General features: G+C 38.6%; 2 protein-coding genes across 6 annotated transcripts; both read right to left on the bottom strand.

The window, feature by feature from the left end:
• Positions 1-195: 195 nt before the first annotated feature.
• On the bottom strand, positions 196-7,020 carry LOC133157319 (tyrosine-protein kinase CSK-like). Of its 3 annotated transcripts, none has more exons than XM_061283751.1 (13): positions 6,730-7,018; positions 4,335-4,418; positions 4,134-4,247; positions 3,950-4,074; positions 3,660-3,879; positions 3,335-3,428; positions 3,196-3,261; positions 3,001-3,100; positions 2,814-2,904; positions 2,669-2,742; positions 2,332-2,527; positions 2,166-2,252; positions 196-1,403 (listed from the first exon to the last, which is right to left on the bottom strand). In XM_061283751.1, the coding sequence occupies exons 2-13, from the start codon at positions 4,341-4,343 to the stop codon at positions 1,206-1,208; spliced, it is 1,374 nt and encodes a 457-aa protein (XP_061139735.1). In that variant the 5' UTR covers positions 4,344-4,418; positions 6,730-7,018; the 3' UTR covers positions 196-1,205. The 3 variants fall into 3 exon arrangements, with proteins under 3 accessions (XP_061139735.1, XP_061139736.1, XP_061139737.1); XM_061283752.1 differs by lacking the exon at positions 6,730-7,018 and adding an exon at positions 5,620-6,707; XM_061283753.1 differs by lacking the exons at positions 4,134-4,247; positions 4,335-4,418 and having other exon boundaries at positions 6,730-7,020.
• A 4,009-nt stretch (positions 7,021-11,029) lies between these two features.
• Positions 11,030-18,228, bottom strand: LOC133157317 (tyrosine-protein kinase CSK-like). 3 transcript variants are annotated; one of them, XM_061283746.1, is made up of 13 exons: positions 17,924-18,227; positions 15,723-15,806; positions 15,522-15,635; positions 15,338-15,462; positions 15,049-15,268; positions 14,719-14,812; positions 14,580-14,645; positions 14,385-14,484; positions 14,200-14,290; positions 14,056-14,129; positions 13,731-13,926; positions 13,565-13,651; positions 11,030-12,792 (listed from the first exon to the last, which is right to left on the bottom strand). In XM_061283746.1, exons 2-13 carry the CDS (start codon positions 15,729-15,731, stop codon positions 12,496-12,498), a joined length of 1,473 nt encoding a protein of 490 aa, XP_061139730.1. In that variant the 5' UTR covers positions 15,732-15,806; positions 17,924-18,227; the 3' UTR covers positions 11,030-12,495. The 3 variants fall into 3 exon arrangements, with proteins under 3 accessions (XP_061139730.1, XP_061139731.1, XP_061139732.1); XM_061283747.1 differs by lacking the exon at positions 17,924-18,227 and adding an exon at positions 16,895-17,907; XM_061283748.1 differs by lacking the exons at positions 15,522-15,635; positions 15,723-15,806 and having other exon boundaries at positions 17,924-18,228.
• Between the last annotated feature and the right edge of the window lie 206 nt (positions 18,229-18,434).

Below are 18,434 nucleotides of genomic sequence, written 5' to 3'. Positions count from 1 at the left end.
AACTGAACGGATCGTTGAGTGAACGAGTCAATGAGTGATTGGAAAAAAAAAAACCCCAAAAAACGGATCAGTGTATGTGGGGGGGGGACGATTCGTTGAACGATTCGCTTCACTTAAAAGAACTGGAATGCACATCACTACCTCCCACCTTTGTTTGGCATTGCGCAGTATGGCAAATAGCTGTGTCACTGCGTGTTTACTGTTTTTGTATTTTATTAAAACTTCTAAAAACGTTATACAGTAAAACTGTTGTCAGCTTTAAAATGCACACACCTGTTCATTTTACACCACCAATGAGATTACAAAACGACAATGCATCTTCACATTGATTTTCCATCCACTCGTGCATGAATGTCATATTAATTCGGGGATTTTTCAATTCTTCCTTTCCCCGGTGTAATAATTACTTGTTGCGACTTCACACATGTAACACAGCTTGAAGAAATATCTTGTTACAATTATGTCAGAAGGTTGCTGCTACAAAATAGTTACAAAACACTTTATAAAGAACATTTAGCAAACGGTTATTGGGGATTACCGTATTGGCCCGAATATAAGAGGAGGTATTTTTCATTGAAATAAAACTTAAAAAGGGGGGGTCGTCTTATAATCGGGGTCGTCTTATATTCGGGCCAATATAGTATATACTGTATGTGAGCCCATGTAAAATGTGTTGCCCTGTGTAGATTACAGGAATGAGAAGTATACATATATGTATAATGTATGTATGTATATGTATCATCATCTTCATTCTGACATTCTTGCCAATATCTACTTCAAAACAAAGTAATCTATCAAATCAAAAATGCTTCTCCCTAAACATAATGAAACAAACTTGACTCACAGTGGGGGTTTTTTTTTGCCCCCTCACAGCAACTTCAACATCTACGTGGTACCCCGGACCCAGAAAATCTCTACATCAGGTTCACATTCATTGTTAAAGGCTTTTAAGGCTGTGTTTCAATATCAGGTATTGAACGATGCATGAGCAACAAGTCACTTAGTCCTCATTTGTTTGATGCATTCAGATTCAACACACAATGGAGTGTGATGAAACTTTCTCAAATTAGAAAATAAACAAGGTTAAAAAATATACCGTAAGAGACACATCTCTACTGGTATAAAATGAAAACTGTCAAATAATGAATCCACTGAGGTTTCCTCCTCCCACAATCCAAGATGAAAGTTGAAGACGCAGTGTCTCGTCAGAGCTGTGTGCTAATTTGTCGGAGTTCTGTTTTTACACCCAACAGCAACTCTTTCAACAATTTAAATGTTGGTCGAGATTCAGGTTCCGAGTGCCAGCATCCGTCATTCATGATTTCGTAAATTACTTCGGGACACCCGTCCGGAGAAGGCATCCGGTATCCCTTCTCCAAAAGAGGCCCCACATTTTTTGATTCCTGCACAGTGGAAACACACAGTTGAGACTGAAGCATGTTTTCAACGCACACTAATAAATCAAGTTAAATGTTGCAAGTGAATTTTGCTAGGGGCAAACATTGGAAGCAATGTTAAGATTACTACTATAAGCAGCAGACAAGGGGTGCTCGCTATATGTTTCGTGAACCCGTACATCTGCACTTCAGAGATTCTGTACTTCTAATTTGAAGCAAATACTTCTTCACACTTTACTGTATTCTTTGAAAAAAAGTTTTACAAAAACATATTTTGGGACATTTTATGTATTTATTTATTTAAATTCATTTCATTGTGTGTTCTATACAAAAGATGTACTTTATGAATGAATGGAAAAAAGAAAATTGCCAGTAATATCTGGTAATTTTAAGGAAAAAATGGAATATATTCTATATAGGTTTTTAAATGATCTGTGATTGGTTCAATAAGAAAAATATGAATCAAAGGTACTACTTGTATCGGTTCTTGGTATCGTCTCGGTGATTACTCAAGAGTTTATCAATCTGAAAAAAAGTGGTATCAAACAAAAATAAGGTTTGCCACTGTGCAGATGTACCGTTTCTGAAAATAGAGCCGTACGTGTTTCAACGTACAAAATCTGGTTTAATCCATGAAGATGAAAATCTGTTGTAAACCGAGGATTCCCTAGACTATACATGAGCTCCACACTACTACATCTAAAAATCCAATCTACTCTATATTCCAGTCAATATATATGATTTTTAGAGAATCTCTGACATACTTACAATTTTCGGGTATGGCATTCGACCAAACGAGTAAATCTCCCAAAGCAAAATACCAAAACTCCAAACATCTGATTTGGTGGAGAATTTCTTTTTGAGGGAGAGACAAAACATGCAGTTGAAGATGACTTTTGACATTTTCTAATTCCAACGCACTTCGCAAGTGTACCTTTTCTTTGAGAGCTTCCGGTGATGTCCATTTGATTGGCAGTAGGTTGGTATGCTCAAGAGAAGACACCTTCTTGGTCAAACCAAAGTCACTGATTTTAGCGATGAGCTCCTCTGATAGGAGAACATTACGCGCTGCAAGGTCTCGGTGCACAAAGTTATTAGACTCCAAATACACCATGGCCTCACAGACGTCTCTACAAAAAGAACAATCAGACAAAGAACAATGTAACTACAGTTCAATGACTATTTTCTTTTGTTGGCTATTTTGATCTTCAAATAATTCTATCTCGAATATTGTTCAGTGGTTGTCAAGTGTGGATGTGCGATGTACACACAGTGCAAAATTGATAAGAGTAACACTAGTGAGGACCGTCCGTCCTCTAGAACGCAGGTAATCCACCAAGGTACCCTGAAGAAAAAAACACACTCATAGAAGTCAAGTCATTAAGGATGTTGACGATAGATGGGACGGAAACTCACCTTTCTCATATATTCAGTAATAATGAGCAAACCGCCATCCTCCTCTGTAATCACTCCAAGCAGCTTCACCAAGTTCTTGTGACTTAATTTCCTTTGAGAAAAAAAAAAAGGAAGGTGGGTGGCTTTTTTTTTGTCAGAACAATAGTATATGTGATTTTGATTCCATGATTGTTTTTGCATTACTTACATCATGACAGAGGCCTCTGCAATAAAGGCCTGCGCTGTGGGATTATTTTTGAGGCTCTTCACAGCGACTTGCTTCTTTTCGTACTCAGCCAACTTGACTTCTGCAAACACAAAAACTCTCCGTTACCAATGACCATGCGCTAATATCACAGCAAATCAACCAACAATGTTCTCGTTTAGTCAAATTGCTACATGCCTCCGAACTCGCCCCTTCCAATGGTCTTCAGTACCTTCAGTTCCTTTCTGTTCATCACCCAACCGCCTGTTGGTGAGCCAAAAACAGCAACAATTACACACCACCAGCAGTCCGCACATGAATATCAAGTAAGACTCACCTCTCAAAAATTCATTTTGGACAGCTACAGTTTTCCCTTCCAATTTTGGATTGATGAGACAAGTGCACAGCCCATCTGAACTGCTTTTGTAGTGCTGTTGGAGACAATGATTTTAGATTGAGAGAATGCTTGAAATGAAAATAAATTATTTTATTAAGGGGGAAAAATAGCAGGATTCCAGATCTGTCCCCCGTGTAACGTCAAAAAGCAAACAATTCCTCTGTATCTTTCTAAGTCACAAACAAACATGAATTGTCAAATGTATGCCTTTAAATATGACCAAGGAAGATATTTAAATAAGAAAAGGCTCCTTTTAAGGTTATACCTCAACCAGCTGGATGAGGTTGCTAAAGTAGACTTCCTCATCGATGGAAAGCTTGCCGTTGCCGTATTTAATGTGGTAGTGCTCCACTCTGTTGTCGGTGCTCAAACACAGTGTGTAGTCCCCTGGATAGTTGGTGCTCTCTCTCACCAAGAATAGGCCCTTCTCCGGTGGGGAGAGCAAGTCCTCAGCCTGATCCCGTGTTATTTTGCCATGAAACCATCTGCCACGACAACCACGGAGGTACCATTAGTACACATCTACCCAAAAAAAATAATTATTTGGACACTCACGGCATAAGATTGAGATCGTTGGGATTTTCCACAGGTGCAACGTTCCGACGGCATTTCTGAATGTGGCTGGTGGGAACTGTTCCTTCACGACCTGCTTCATTTTTAGCTATACACCACTCTGGATCCTGTAAGACAACATGTCAGCAATGAAAAGAAGCCAATCGGGAACACAAATGAGGCTTACCTGTGTTGTCGCAACAATAGTTAATAGATCTCCTTCATGAAAGGGGAGGTGGTGCTCCAATGAGCCTTTAAAGCTGACTCTTGCCACACACTTTGTACCATTGGGCCATGGAGTCTATCGGAAATCATCAAAATGTAGGATCAGAGTTCTACTCGAATGTTTTCGGTAAATCCGAACAACACAATGAGGACGGTTTTACACCTTTGCCATGCTGCCACAGTCCAAATTCCCTCACAGATATCGTGGGCTGCTTGTGAACATTTCCATCGGTGCACACGTCGTGTTCTGTGATTGACGTATGGGGTAGAAAATGGACAAATAGCTTTAATGATGATGATACATTTTGTATTAGTTATTGTGCTATTACTAAAAACAAAAAGAAGAATTGGTCCAATTCACACAAGAGACTCACACCTGATTTGGCTATAAAAAGTTAAAACACTGCTACTCTAGCTTGGACTCGTTGGCAGCGTAAGAAATTATCTTGGCAGCAACTCTGGATGTTTGTGCTAAATATTTCCATGACACACACACAAGTGAGGGGTGTTACAGTGTGGTAGTGCGAATTAAGTCATGCTACTTCCTCGCTTGCTGTTTCCCTTGAGGGCAGGGCCTCCATGAAGATAAAATCGTGGATACAAATAATCAATACAACCGTCAAATCTTTTTTTCAAATAATTTTTTGAGCTATAAAGCTCAATAATTTTCTACAATGCATTATCTCTGACTTACTAGAACAATTTTGGTGTTTACTTCTGTATTTGCGTTTTTTTCGAGAGCGCTCCAAGCACAGTACTGTCACTTCATACAATGTGACATCATGAGACTGGCTCAACTTACTTGTTATCTAATGTGGTGAATGAGTTAATGAATTGTTATTAATATAATTTTGATGACAAATTTGTAAATGACCTAAAGTTCAATTAAATTATGAGACTCGTTCAACTCATTTTTTACAAGTTGTAAATCATCAAGCCATCTAACAATATGCTAATATTTTTTTGTATATAGTTTTGTTTCTATCATGCTTACTTCTTTTCTACTACATTAAAAAAAGAGTTGGCAAAATGCTCAGGAACCTGTTTTGAAAGCATCCCCTATTTTATTTTAAATAAGTATTTATTAAAGTTTCTTTTACTTATCTTCTATTGTTTGCATCACTCACAAATATGATGCTCTTTTTGCATTTCTTTTTCGTATTAAAAAAATATATTCTGTTTCGCAGTAAAAGATTTCCATTGTTGAATAACCGGAGGAATGACCTGTCACTCATTGTTAGTTAATTAATGTAGTAATTCTAACAATAGAATATTTTGTTTTAGAATGGTGAGGTCAAAAGGTTTGTTTACTGCCATTCAATTTACATTTGCACAAAGTAGAATGCAAAATGTAACTTATGTCCCAGCACAATAAAGCAAGCAATAGAATACAAATAAATGCATCTCTAAAACATAGAAGTCATAATATAAACATTCACACAGCTCACCTCTGTGTGTCATCTACATGTACCCATCCGTCACCCGAGAGCAGGTTAATTAAACTACTAATCTGCAATCATTTTTAAGATCGCAAAATATATCGCACTGTCATTTTTGACCAATATTACAGAGCCCGAGTATGCAACTAATGAGAAAAACTCCTTTTTGGAGTGTATAGCGTCCCTTGTTTTTGCCGTTAAACTGGTTGATCAACATCAAACTCTTGTACGAGTTGGACATTGTTTTAACACTACAAGTCGGACTAGGTCCGGGAAGACAGAAGAATGCAGACGTTCATATCTGCCACTCCTTCATTTGTTGACAAAATCAGAGCTCAGAGTGCCAATGATCACAACTACATAAGACAAACAAAATAATAAGCAAATGGAAATGAAGACAAAAAAAACAACAAATAACGAAACAAAAACACAAAACGTGTACTGTGCCACACATCCAATCAGAACAATACCATCACTCATCAGAATGACTGATCACTGGACTCAAGGGAGGACTGTCCTTCTTATCCATTTTGCTATAAATCCAAATCCCCCCAGTACCTGAATCTACCTTCCAACCAACACCTATGAATTCTGGTTGGAAAATGTCCTAGTGTATTGAGTCATTTTTAAATGTGTTTTGGGGATTTACTGTTGTTGTTTTCTTAAACTAGTTTTTTGTGTGTTTTTATCACTGCGGTTACATTTGCCTTTATGTTTTATTTTTGTGTTTTTCTTTCAAATAAATTGCTGTGGTCATTTTAATTGGACTTCAAGGCTACCTTAACATCCCAAACATCTCCCGGAGATCGTTTACCCTCAAGTCCAGAAAACCCAGAGACGTCCCTGAATGTCAGTACCATAAACGTCTAATACTGTGCATTGCCACGATTTTCTTAACATTTAGCTGTTTACATGCACTGATTGTTATTCAAAGACGTTGTATTCTCTTAAACAAAATCATATCGGCACATGGTGGAGGTGACAGACGCAATAAACGGCAAGCAGGGAATGAGTGATTTAGGAGGAATAAATTAATAAATATATACGTAAGTAAATACAAACGGACAAGCCCAAAATCTCGTTTCCCAAGAACGCTGTAAAATACAGTATTTACTGTACCTGAATGCGGGTGAAAGTGACTTCAGGTAGTATCGGATGAAACATTTAGGGTCAATAAAATAAAATAAAGTAGAAAGAAAGAAAATCAAGTCAATCAATCCAAATGCCAAAGATCGTCACAGGTGTCCCCGAATGTTGACAAAAACTCGCCAATGAGTGCGGAGCCTATCGCGTACAAACACAAATAAGTGAAACTAAATAGATTCAAGTGTGAATCAACACCTGCAAGACAAAATAGGAACATATCATGACTGTACTTATTAGGTTGTGACAGATACTATTGTCACACACGCCTTCAAATTCCTGTCACCCCTTCAAATTCTTGTCACACCTTAATTCCGCATTACGCATGCGCAGCATTCCTGCAACAGCTTGTAGTACTAAGGCCACCATATTGGGACAGAAAATACACAGACCACCAACCGAGACTTTGTATGAGCACAGTACAATGTGAAATACTGAACGTTTTTGAAGTTTATTTTAATTTATCTCACTATAAACCAAAACGTCTAATAATGCAATGCTTTCATGGTGATTTTCAAATAAAATACCAGCTGACCAGAGGGCTGGCAACACCTTTTCCAGAAGCACTGACCTACATTTATGTAATTTTGTGATTTTATCCACACATTATACGAAGCGATTTAGTGTTATTTTGTTTATATTCCCATTTACATTTTATTTTCTTCTTTTCATAGTTCTCTTGGCTACACAGTTGCACGTACATTTAAATGAATGTTTGTTTTCTCTGTTCAATCAGTTTTGATGTGTCGTCCACAAAGCAAGGCTGCAGCAAAGACTCAAACTGCAAGCAAGGTGACTCACGTCAGCAGTAAAATTTCAGCAAACACACAATTATGATAAAGGCAAAAAAATAAGGCCAACATGTTTAATTCTTTCAGTTTGCAGACATAACACAATTTAGAAAACAGTGACAATATGTATTTAAATGAGATTTTCTTTTAAATGCAATCTCTTCTGGACAAAACAACCACTAAAGGTGATACAGGTCGTGAAAAACTAAACAGTATGAACAACTTTACCAAATAAGACTGCTGCAATGACAGCAGGATAAGTGTGAGGTTTCCAGCTCCACTGGCACAGGAAAAACAACACAAAAAGAATCACAATCATCAATGCGAGCTGACACAACAGGCTCGCTGCCAGCAACATGTCAGCCCTCTGGAATGTTGGGTGAAAAATGACAACGCTGACGCAAATATGAAGCAAGGACTTCTTAATCTTCCCGTAATATTTTGCTCATATCTAAATGCAAATAAAATCTAAATTATATGTATGTAACTGAAAAATATAAATGTGCGGAGAATGTGTATAATCAACGTGAAGCTGGTCCCATAATAGAATGAACCAACTATTTCCCCATTTGCTGGCAAAGACCTCGAGCACAACACAGAGCACTGACATGTACTCTCCAAACCTGAATTCGATTTCACAGCATTATGCTCATCTCTGACTTCAAAATCACTATCAGTAACAAGGGAAACCACTTCCCAAGTGTCGATCGACCATTCTCAAAGTGAGTAAAATCATCTTTCATTGCTGTCCTTCCATCCTCGACTCAGATTGGTTATTCTTAAACTTTGAATTATTATCCATTTAACTGTCTAATCAAGAGTTCTTTTATTTTTGTTACTCAAATACCATTCAAAATATTTGGTTAGTTAGTGGCCTACCATATAAACTGTGGGAGAACTAACTTGAAATGGGCAAATCTTCAGTCTGTCTTCAGATGATACCACAAAATAATAGTGTAGCACTTTGTATCACAGTCCACCTCTGCACAGACAAAAAAAATAGTCACATTGAGACATTATCATCCTTTTAAGTCAGTAGCTGCCTGTTTTGTTAAACATGTCTGTGACTTAAGATGTAAGAAACATTGTTCAATAACTCCATGGCTTTGGATGGCGTTTGTATAACAATGATCAAGCCCAAAATTGTCCAAGAAAATATAACAGTACTATGACATTAGTTCTTTTAAATAAAGTTTTCTTTTCTATAATTACCGCAGCCTCTAAAAGATGTTAATATTTCAGCGTAATCTCGAATTGAAAACTGTTTACACTCCAATCCACAAGCATGTAGTCTTGAACAACTAATAAATGTCAACGATGGTCCTCCAGAAAGAATGAGCTCACATTCACATATTGTGACTCCCTCAGGCACATTTCCAGCGACACTCCCGCCAATGCGCTGCCAACAAAAATAAAGCCCTTATAGCAGTGCTTCTCAAATAGTGGGGCGCAGGGGGGCGCGGTGCTATATCTGGGGGGGCGCGTGTGACCCTGGGGAACAGGCTTTTTTTTTGGCAGTACTAGAATAAAGTGTAATTGCGCATTTACTACAGCAGGGGGCAGTGGCGCCCTCATTGTTACTTCTGTCACGTTTGCGACAGTGCAACATTTTACGACTTACAAGACAAGTTAGGATAGTCACGGTGGGGAGGGGGGGGGGGGGTGCGAATAGTTTTCTTCTTGCTGGGGGGGGCGTAACAGAAAATAATTGAGAAGCACTGCCTTATAGGGCTATAAGGGCTGCTCGACTTTGCAAAAATTATTAGTCATGATTATTTTGGTAATAATTGGAATCACAATCATTCAAACAATCACCCCACTTTGGGTCCACATGAAAAGTGGCACAAAAAACTTATAATGGAACAGACATGTTAACTGATGCGGGAGCTAATGAACAAACATAATTTGGGCATAAGATTCAATTCGCTGGAATTTTACACAGGTGCAACGTTCCGACAGCGTTTCTGAATGTGGCTGGTAGGAACTGTTCCTTGACAACCTGCTTCATTTTTAGCTCTCCTGTACATCACTCTGGATCCTGCAAGACTTTAAATAAAGAGCAAATAGTGCATGCTAAGCAAGGAACAGTGTTTCCTTCAAGGAAAAAGAACAGACAAACAAGCTTTACCTGTATAGCCGCAATGATAGTCAATAGATCTCCTTCATTAAAGGGGAGGTTAGCTTTATAAGATGAATCTGTATACACATTCTGTACCTTTGGGCCATGGTGTCTATCGGAAATGACATAAATCCAAATGTAGGATTAGTTTTGTGCTTACCGTTTTTTTCCGTGTATAGTGCGCCCCCATGTATAATACGCACCCTAAAAATGGCATGCTGATGCTGGAAAAAAGCCTGTACCCATGTATAATACGCACCCAATTTTTATGAATTTTTAAAAAAAAATTTTCTTTTTTTTTCCCAATGTTTGTCACACACGCAGGGAGGCAATGGGTCCCATTTTTATAGTCTTTGGTATGGTCTTAACTAGGCTGGATGTAATTTTTTTTGTTGGCGTTGATTTCTCCGACTGCCCATAAACGCACCACCGCGCTCCGTGCGCGCACGGGACAGCAAACGAGCAGGTGATCGAGCAAGCGTCTGATACGAGAGCATTGCGGTCGCATGGAGCGTGTTTGAAGTGAACAGCAGAGAAGAAAGGAACAAGGCAAAGTGTTGTGAAATAAAATGCACAGAACGGATGCGCAAGACACGTCAGCTATATAAAGAGCGAGAGTTGTTTTCTTCCTATTAGTTTCAATTCACAGTTTAATTAGCAGTTTCAATCAGCAAATAACAAAATGCGTATTACAGGTAATATTTTATTTCACAACACTTTGCCTTGTTCCTTTGGTCTCTGCTGTTCATCCTAAAACACAAAGGCGCTCTTTAAGCAATGCGACAGTGAGCGCCCGGCGCGCTGCGGTTGCTCGACCGCACCAAATTAAGCTCCCTGCGCAGTGCGCACTGAGGTCCACTTAAATTTTAGAAAGTACATCAGGACTTTAAAAATATCTTCTAAATTTCACACTGGTAACTCAGTCACACCTCCTTCAGTCGAAGCGTTCAAGTTTTTCCTCCCACTAGTGTTGGCTCGTGAGTGAACGATTCGTTCAAAGGAACGAATCCGATTCCTTTCAGTGAACAAGAGTCAACGAATCACTTCCTAAAGTGATTGGTTCTTTTTTCAGTTCATATGACTTCAACCAGTAGGTGTTGGTAGTGCGCATTGAAGCTGCTGCCACCTCGCCGAAAAACAAAACGAAGAAGTCGTGAGTTGCATTTCCCGTTCACCAACTGAACGGATCGTTGAGTGAACGAGTCAATGAGTGAGTGATTTGAAAAAAAAAAAAAACGGATCAGTGTATGTGGGGTGGACAATTCGTTGAACGATTCGGTTCACTTAAAAGAACTGGAATGCACATCACTACCTCCCACCTTTGTTTGGCATTGCGCAGTATGGCAAATAGCTGCGTCACTGCGTGTTTACTGTTTTTGTATTTTATTAAAACTTCTAAAAACTTTATACAATAAAACTGTTGTCAGCTTTAAAATGCACACACCTGTTCATTTTACACCACCAATAAGATTACAAAACGACAATGCATCTTCACATTGATTTTCCATCCACTCGTGCAGGAATGTCATATTAATTCGGGGATTTTTCAATTCTTCCTTTCTCCGGATGTAATAATTACTTGTTGCGACTTCACACATGTAACACAGCTTGAAAAAATATCTTGTTACAATTATGTCAGAAGGTTGCTGCTACAAAATAGTTACAAAACACTTTATAAAGAACATTTAGCAAACGGTTATTGGCCCGAATATAAGAGGAGGTATTTTTCATTGAAATAAAATTTAAAAAGGGGGAGCGGTCGTCTTACATTCAAGGTCTAGACAAAGGCTTTTTTCAAACTTGAGTCTTGAAAAAGAGGGGGTCGTCTTATAATCAGGGTCGTCTTATATTCGGACCAATATGGTATATACTGTATGTGAGCCCATGTAAAATTTGTTGCGCTGTGTAGATTACAGAAATGAGAAGTATAAATATATGTATAATGTATGTATGTATATGTATCATCATCTTCATTCTGACATTCTTGCCAATATCTACTTCAAAACAAAGTAATCTAGCAAATCAAAAATGCTTCTCCCTAAACATAATGAAACAAACTTGACTCACAGTGGGGGTTTTTTTTGCCCCCTCACAGCAACTTCAACATCTACGTGGTACCCCGGACCCAGAAAATCTCTACATCAGGTTCACATTCATTGTTAAAGGCTTTGCTGTGTTTCAATATCATGTATTGAACGATGCATGAGCAACAAGTCACTTAGTCCTCATTTGTTTGATGCATTCAGATTCAACACACAATGGAGTGTGATGAAACTTTCTCAAATTAGAAAATAAACAAGGTTAAAAAATATACTGTAAGAGACACATCTCTACTGGTATAAAATGAAAACGGTCAAATAATGAATCCACTGAGGTTTCCTCCTCCCACAATCCAAGATGAAAGTTGAAGACGCAGTGTCTCATCAGAGCTGTGTGCTAATTTGTCGGAGATCTGTTTTTACACCCAACAGCCCAGGGCTCGAAGCTTATTTTTTGCCCAAGTTGCCCTCGGGCAAGTTAGAGAAAATTTTACTTGCCCGAAACAAAATTTTACTTGCCCGAATTTTTTTGGAGTGGATTTTTACTTGCCCGACACATTTTTGCAATAAAAAAGACAACACTATAAGTTTTGCCTTCATATGCCTTCGTATCCGCCAACCGGAAACAAGCTCTGCTGGTGCGCAGGCGCAGAAGAGCCAGGGACGGGTGAGAGAGCATGCATTTAATTACGAAGCGCTTTGCCGTTATCAATGTATTGCAGACTTACATGAGAAACTAACCGCTCCCTAGAAAACAAAATGTCGGACCAGAAGCGGCAGATGTTGCGAGAAATTATGCACAAAATCGTCTTTTTACAGCTTGAAAACATGTTATTATGGCAGGGCAAGTTCGGGCAAGTGAGGAAAAAATTCTACTTGCCCGTCTGCCATCGCTACTTGCCCCGGGCAATCGGGCAATCGTTAGTTTCGAGCCCTGCAGCCTCTCTTTCAACAATTTAAATGTTGGTCGAGATTCAGGTTCCGAGTGCCAGCATCCGTCATTCATGATTTCGTAAATTACTTCGGGACACCCGTCCGGAGAAGGCATCCGGTATCCCTTCTCCAAAAGAGGCCCCACATTTTTTGATTCCTGCACAGTGGAAACACACAGTTGAGACTGAAGCATGTTTTCAACGCACACTAATAAATCAAGTTAAATGTTGCAAGTGAATTTTGCTAGGGGCAAACATTGGAAGCAATGTTAAGATTACTACTATAAGCAGCAGACAAGGGGTGCTCGGTCGGTGTATGTTTCGTGAACCCGTACATCTGCACTTCAGAGATTCTGTACTTCTAATTTGAAGCCAATACTTCTTCACACTTTACTGTATTCTTTGAAAAAGAGTTTTGCAAAAACATATTTTGGGACATTTTATGTAATTGGTTTTATTTATTTAAATTCATTTCATTGTGTGTTCTATACAAAAGATGTACTTTATGAATGAATGGAAAAAAGAAAATTGCCAGTAATTTTTTGTAATTTTAAGGAAAAAATGGAATATATTCTATATAGTTTTTTTAAATGATCTGTGATTGGTTCAATAAAAAAATATGAATCAAAGGTACTACTTGTATCGGTTCTTGGTATCGTCTCTGTGATTACTCGAGAGTTTATCGATCTGAAAAAAAGTGCTATCAAACAAAAATAAGGTTTGCCACAGTGCAGATGTACCGTTTCTGAAAATACAGCCGTACGTGTTTCAACGTACAAAATCTGGTTTAATCCATGAAGATGAAACTCTGTTGTAAACTGAGGACCCCCTAGACTACACATGAGCTCCTCACTACTACATCTAAAAATCCAATCTACTCTATATTCCAGTCAATATTTATAATTTTTAGAGAATCTCCGACATACTTACAATTTTCGGGTATGGCATTTGACCAAACGAGTAAATCTCCCAAAGCAAAATACCAAAACTCCAAACATCTGATTTGGTGGAGAATTTCTTTTTGAGGGAGAGACAAAACATGCAGTTGAAGATGACTTTTGACATTTTCTAATTCCAACGCACTTCGCAAGTGTACCTTTTCTTTGAGAGCTTCCGGTGATGTCCATTTGACTGGCAGTAGCTTGGTATGCTCAAGAGAAGACACCTTCTTGGTCAAACCAAAGTCAGTGATTTTAGCGATGAGCTCCTCTGATAGGAGAACGTTACGCGCTGCAAGGGCTCGGTGCACAAAGTTATTAGACTCCAAATACACCATGGCCTCACAGACGTCTCTACAAAAAGAACAACCAGACAACTACAGTTCAATGACTATTTTCTTTTGTTGGCTATTTTGATCTTCAAATAATTCTATCTCAAATATTGTTCAGTGGTTGTCAAGTGTGGATGTGCGATGTACACACAGTGCAAAATTGATAAGCGTAACACTAGTGAGGACCGGCCGTTCTCTAGAACGCAGGTAATCCACCAAGGTACCCTGAAGAAAAAACACACTCATAGAAGTCAAGTCATTAAGGATGTTGACGATAGATGGGACGGAAACTCACCTTTCTCATATATTCAGTAATAATGAGCAAACCGCCGTCCTCCTCTGTAATCACTCCAAGCAGCTTCACCAAGTTAGTGTGACTTAATTTCCTTTGAAAAAAAAAAGGAAGGTGGGTGGCTTTTTTTTTTGTCAGAACAATATTATATGTGATTTTGATTCCATGATTGTTTTTGCATTACTTACATCATGACAGAGGCCTCTGCAATAAAGGCCTGCGCTGTGGGATTATTTTTGAAGATCTTCACAGCGACTTGCTTCTTTTCGTACTCAGCCAACTTGACTTCTGCAAACACAAAAACTCTCCGTTACCAATGACCATGCGCTAATATCACAGCAAATCAACCAACAATGTTCTCGTTTAGTCAAATTGCTACATGCCTCCGAACTCGCCTCTTCCAATGGTCTTCAGGAACTTCAGTTCCTTTCTGTTCATCACCCAACCACCTGTTGGTGAGCCAAAAACAGCAACAATTACACACCACCAGCAGTCCGCACATGGATATCAAGTAAGACTCACCTCTCAAAAGTTCATTTTGGACAGCTACAGTTTTCCCTTCCAATTTTGGATTGATGAGACAAGTGCACAGCCCATCTGAACTGCTTTTGTAGTGCTTGGGGGGATGTACAATGATTTTAGATTGAGAGAATGCTTGAAATGAAAACAAATTATTTTATTAAGGGCCAAAAAATAGCGGGATTCCAGATTTGTCCCCCGTGTCATGTCAAAAAGCAAAAAATTCCTCTGTATCTTTCTAAGTCACAAACAAACATGAGTTGTCAAATTTATGCCTTTAAATATGACCAAGGAAGATATTTAAATAAGAAAAGGCTCCTTTTAAGGTTATACCTCAACCAGCTGGATGAGGTTGCTAAAGTAGACTTCCTCATCGATGGAAAGCTTGCCGTTGCCGTATTTAATGTGGTAGTGCACCACTCTGTCGTCGGTGCTCAAACACAGTGTGTAGTCCCCTGGATAGTTGGTGCTCTCTCTCACCAAGAATAGGCCCTTCTCCGGTGGGGAGAGCAAGTCCTCAGCCTGATGCCGTGTCATTTTGCCATGAAACCATCTGCCACGACAACCACGGAGGTACCATTAGTACACATCTACCCAAAAAAAAATTTATTTGGACACTCACGGCATAAGATTGAGCTCGTTGGGATTTTCCACAGGTGCAACGTTCCGACGGCATTTCTGAATGTGGCTGGTGGGAACTCTTCCTTCACGACCTGCTTCATTTTTAGCTTTACACCACTCTGGATCCTGTAAGACAACATGTCAGCAATGAAAAGGAGCAGATCGGGAACACAAATGAGGCTTACCTGTGTTGTCGCAACAATAGTTAATAGATCTCCTTCATGAAAGGGGAGGTGGTGCTCCAATGAGCCTTTAAAGCTGACTCTTGCCACACACTTTGTACCATTGGGCCACGGAGTCTATCGGAAATCATCAAAATGTAGGATCAGTGTTCTACTTGAATGTTTTCGGTAAATCCGAACAACACAACGAGGACGGTTTTACACCTTTGCCATGCTGCCACAGTCCAAATTCCCTCACAGATATCGTGGTCTGCTTGTGAACATTTCCATCGGTGCACACGTCGTGTTCTGTGATTGACGTATGGTGTAGAAAATGGACAAATAGCTTTAATTATGATGATACATTTTGTATTAGTTATTGTGCTATTACTAAAAACAAAAAGAAGAATTGGTCCAATTCACACAAGAGACTCACACCTGATTTAGCTATAAAAAGTTAAAACACTGCTACTCTAGCTTGGACTCGTTGGCAGCGTTAGAAATAATCTTGGCAGCAACTCTGGATGTTTGTGCTAAATATTTCCATGACACACACGCAAAAGTGAGGGGTGTTACAGTGTGGTAGTGCGAATTAAGTCACGCTACTTCCTCGCTTGCTGTTTCCCTTGAGGGCAGGGCCTCCATGAAGATAAGATCGTGGATACAAATAATCAATACAACCGTCAAACCTTTTTTTCAAATAATTATTTGAGCGAGAAAGCTCAATAATTTTCTATAATGCATTATCTCTGACTTACTAGAACAATTTTGGTGTTTACTTCTGTATTTGTGTTTTTTTCGAGAGCGCTCCAAGCACAGTACTGTCACTTTATACAATGTGACATCGTGAGACTGGCTCAACTTACTTGTTATCTAATGTGGTGAATGAGTTAATGAATTGTTATTAATATAATTTTGATGACAAATTTGTAAATGTCCTAAAGTTCAATTAAATTATGAGACTCGTTCAACTCATTTTTTTACAAGTTGTAAATCATCAAGCCATCTAACAATGTGCTAATATTTTTTTGTATATAGTTTTGTTTCTATCATGCTTACTTCTTTTCTACTACATTAAAAAAGAGTTGGCAAAATGCTCAGGAACCTGTTTTAAAATAATATATTCTGTTTCGCTGTAAAAGATTTCCATTGTTGAATAACCGGAGGAATGACCTGTCACTCATTGTTAGTTAATTAATGTAGTAATTCTAACAATAGAATATTTTGTTTTAGAATGGTGAGGTCAAAAGGTTTGTTTACTGCCATTCAATTTACATTTGCACAAAGTAGAATGTAAAATGCAACTTATGTCCCAGCACAATAAAGCAAGCAATAGAATACAAATAAATGCATCTCTAAAACATAGAAGTCATCGTATAAACATTCACACAGCTCACCTCTGTGTGTCATCTACATCTACCCATCCATCTCCCGAGAGCAGGTTAATTAAACTTCTAATCTGCAATCATTTTTAACATAACAAAATATATCGCATATATTTTTTACCAATATTGCAGAGCCCGAGTATGCAACTAATGAGAGAAACTCCTTTATGGTGTGCAGCGTCCCTTGTTTTTGCCGTTGAACTGGTTGATCAACATCAAACTCTTGTACGAGTTGGACATTGTTTTAACACTACAAGTCGGACTAGGTCCGGGAAGACAGAAGAATGCAGACGTTCATATCTGCCACTCCTTCATTTGTTGACAAAATCAGAGCTCAGAGTGCCAATGATCACAACTACATAAGACAAACAAAATAATAACAAAATAAAAGAAAAGCAAATGGAAATGAAGACAAAAAAAACAACAAATAACTAAGCAAAAACACAAAACGTGTACTGTGCCACACATCAGAATGACTGATCACTGGACTCAAGGGAGGACTGTCCTTCTTATCCATTTTGCTATAAGTCCAAATCCCCCCAGTACCCGAATCTACCTTCCAACCAACACCGATGAATTCTGGTTGGAAATGTCCTCGTGTATTGAGTCATTTTTAAATGTGTTTTGGGGATTTACTGTTGTTTTCTTAAACTAGTTTTTTGTGTGTTTTTATCACTGCGGTTACATTTGCCTTTGTTTTATTTTTCATCCCAAACATCTCCCGGAGGTGGTTTACCCTCAAGTCCAGAAAACCCAGAGATGTCCCTGAATGTCAGTACCATAAACGTCTAATACTGTGCATTGCCACGATTTTCTTAACATTTAGCTGTTTACGTGCACTGATTGTTATTCAAAGACGTTGTATTCTCTTTAACAAAATCATATCGGCACATGGTGGAGGTGACAGACGCAATAAACGGCAAGCAGGGAATGAGTGATTTAGGATGAATAAATTAATGAATATATACGTAAGTAAATACAAACGGACAAGCCCAAAATCTCGTTTCCCAAGAACGCTGTAAAATACAGTATTTACCGTACCTGAATGCGGGTGGAAGTGACTTCAGGTAGTATCGGATGAAACATTTAGGGCCAATAAAATAAAATAAAGTAGAAAGAAAGAAAATCAAGTCAATCAATCCAAATGCCAAAGATCGTCACAGGTGTCCCCGAATGTTGACAAAAACTCGCCAGTGAGTGCGGAGCCTATCGCGTACAAACACAAATAAGTGAAACTAAATAGATTCAAGTGTGAATCAACACCTGCAAGACAAAATAGGAACATATCATGACTGTACTTATTAGGTTGTGACAGATACTATTGTCACACACGCCTTCAAATTCCTGTCACCCCTTCAAATTCTTGTCACACCTTAATTCCGCATTACGCATGCGCAGCATTCCTGCAACAGCTTGTAGTACTAAGGCCACCATATTGGGACAGAAAATACACAGACCACCAACCGAGACTTTGTATGAGCACAGTACAATGTGAAATACTGAACGTTTTTGAACAGTTTATTTTAATTTATCTCACTATAAACCAAAACGT

This window comes from Syngnathus typhle, linkage group LG7, assembly GCF_033458585.1.
Source record: "Syngnathus typhle isolate RoL2023-S1 ecotype Sweden linkage group LG7, RoL_Styp_1.0, whole genome shotgun sequence".
NCBI lineage: Eukaryota > Metazoa > Chordata > Actinopteri > Syngnathiformes > Syngnathidae > Syngnathus > Syngnathus typhle.
Note: the sequence above shows the minus strand (reverse complement) of the source record. Positions and strands in the feature narration are given on the sequence as shown.

What these genes read in the sequence shown, in the direction of transcription:
- LOC133157317 (XM_061283746.1), bottom strand. An exon ending in CCAAAATGAACTTTTGAGAG is followed by an intron (nt 14,646 to 14,718) that starts GTGAGTCTTACT and finishes GCTCACCAACAG; the next exon opens with GTGGTTGGGTGATGAACAGA. An exon ending in GCAGAGGCCTCTGTCATGAT is followed by an intron (nt 14,291 to 14,384) that starts GTAAGTAATGCA and finishes TTTTTTTCAAAG; the next exon opens with GAAATTAAGTCACACTAACT.
- LOC133157319 (XM_061283751.1), bottom strand. An exon ending in CCAAAATGAATTTTTGAGAG is followed by an intron (nt 3,262 to 3,334) that starts GTGAGTCTTACT and finishes GCTCACCAACAG; the next exon opens with GCGGTTGGGTGATGAACAGA. An exon ending in TTACTGAATATATGAGAAAG is followed by an intron (nt 2,743 to 2,813) that starts GTGAGTTTCCGT and finishes TTTTTTCTTCAG; the next exon opens with GGTACCTTGGTGGATTACCT.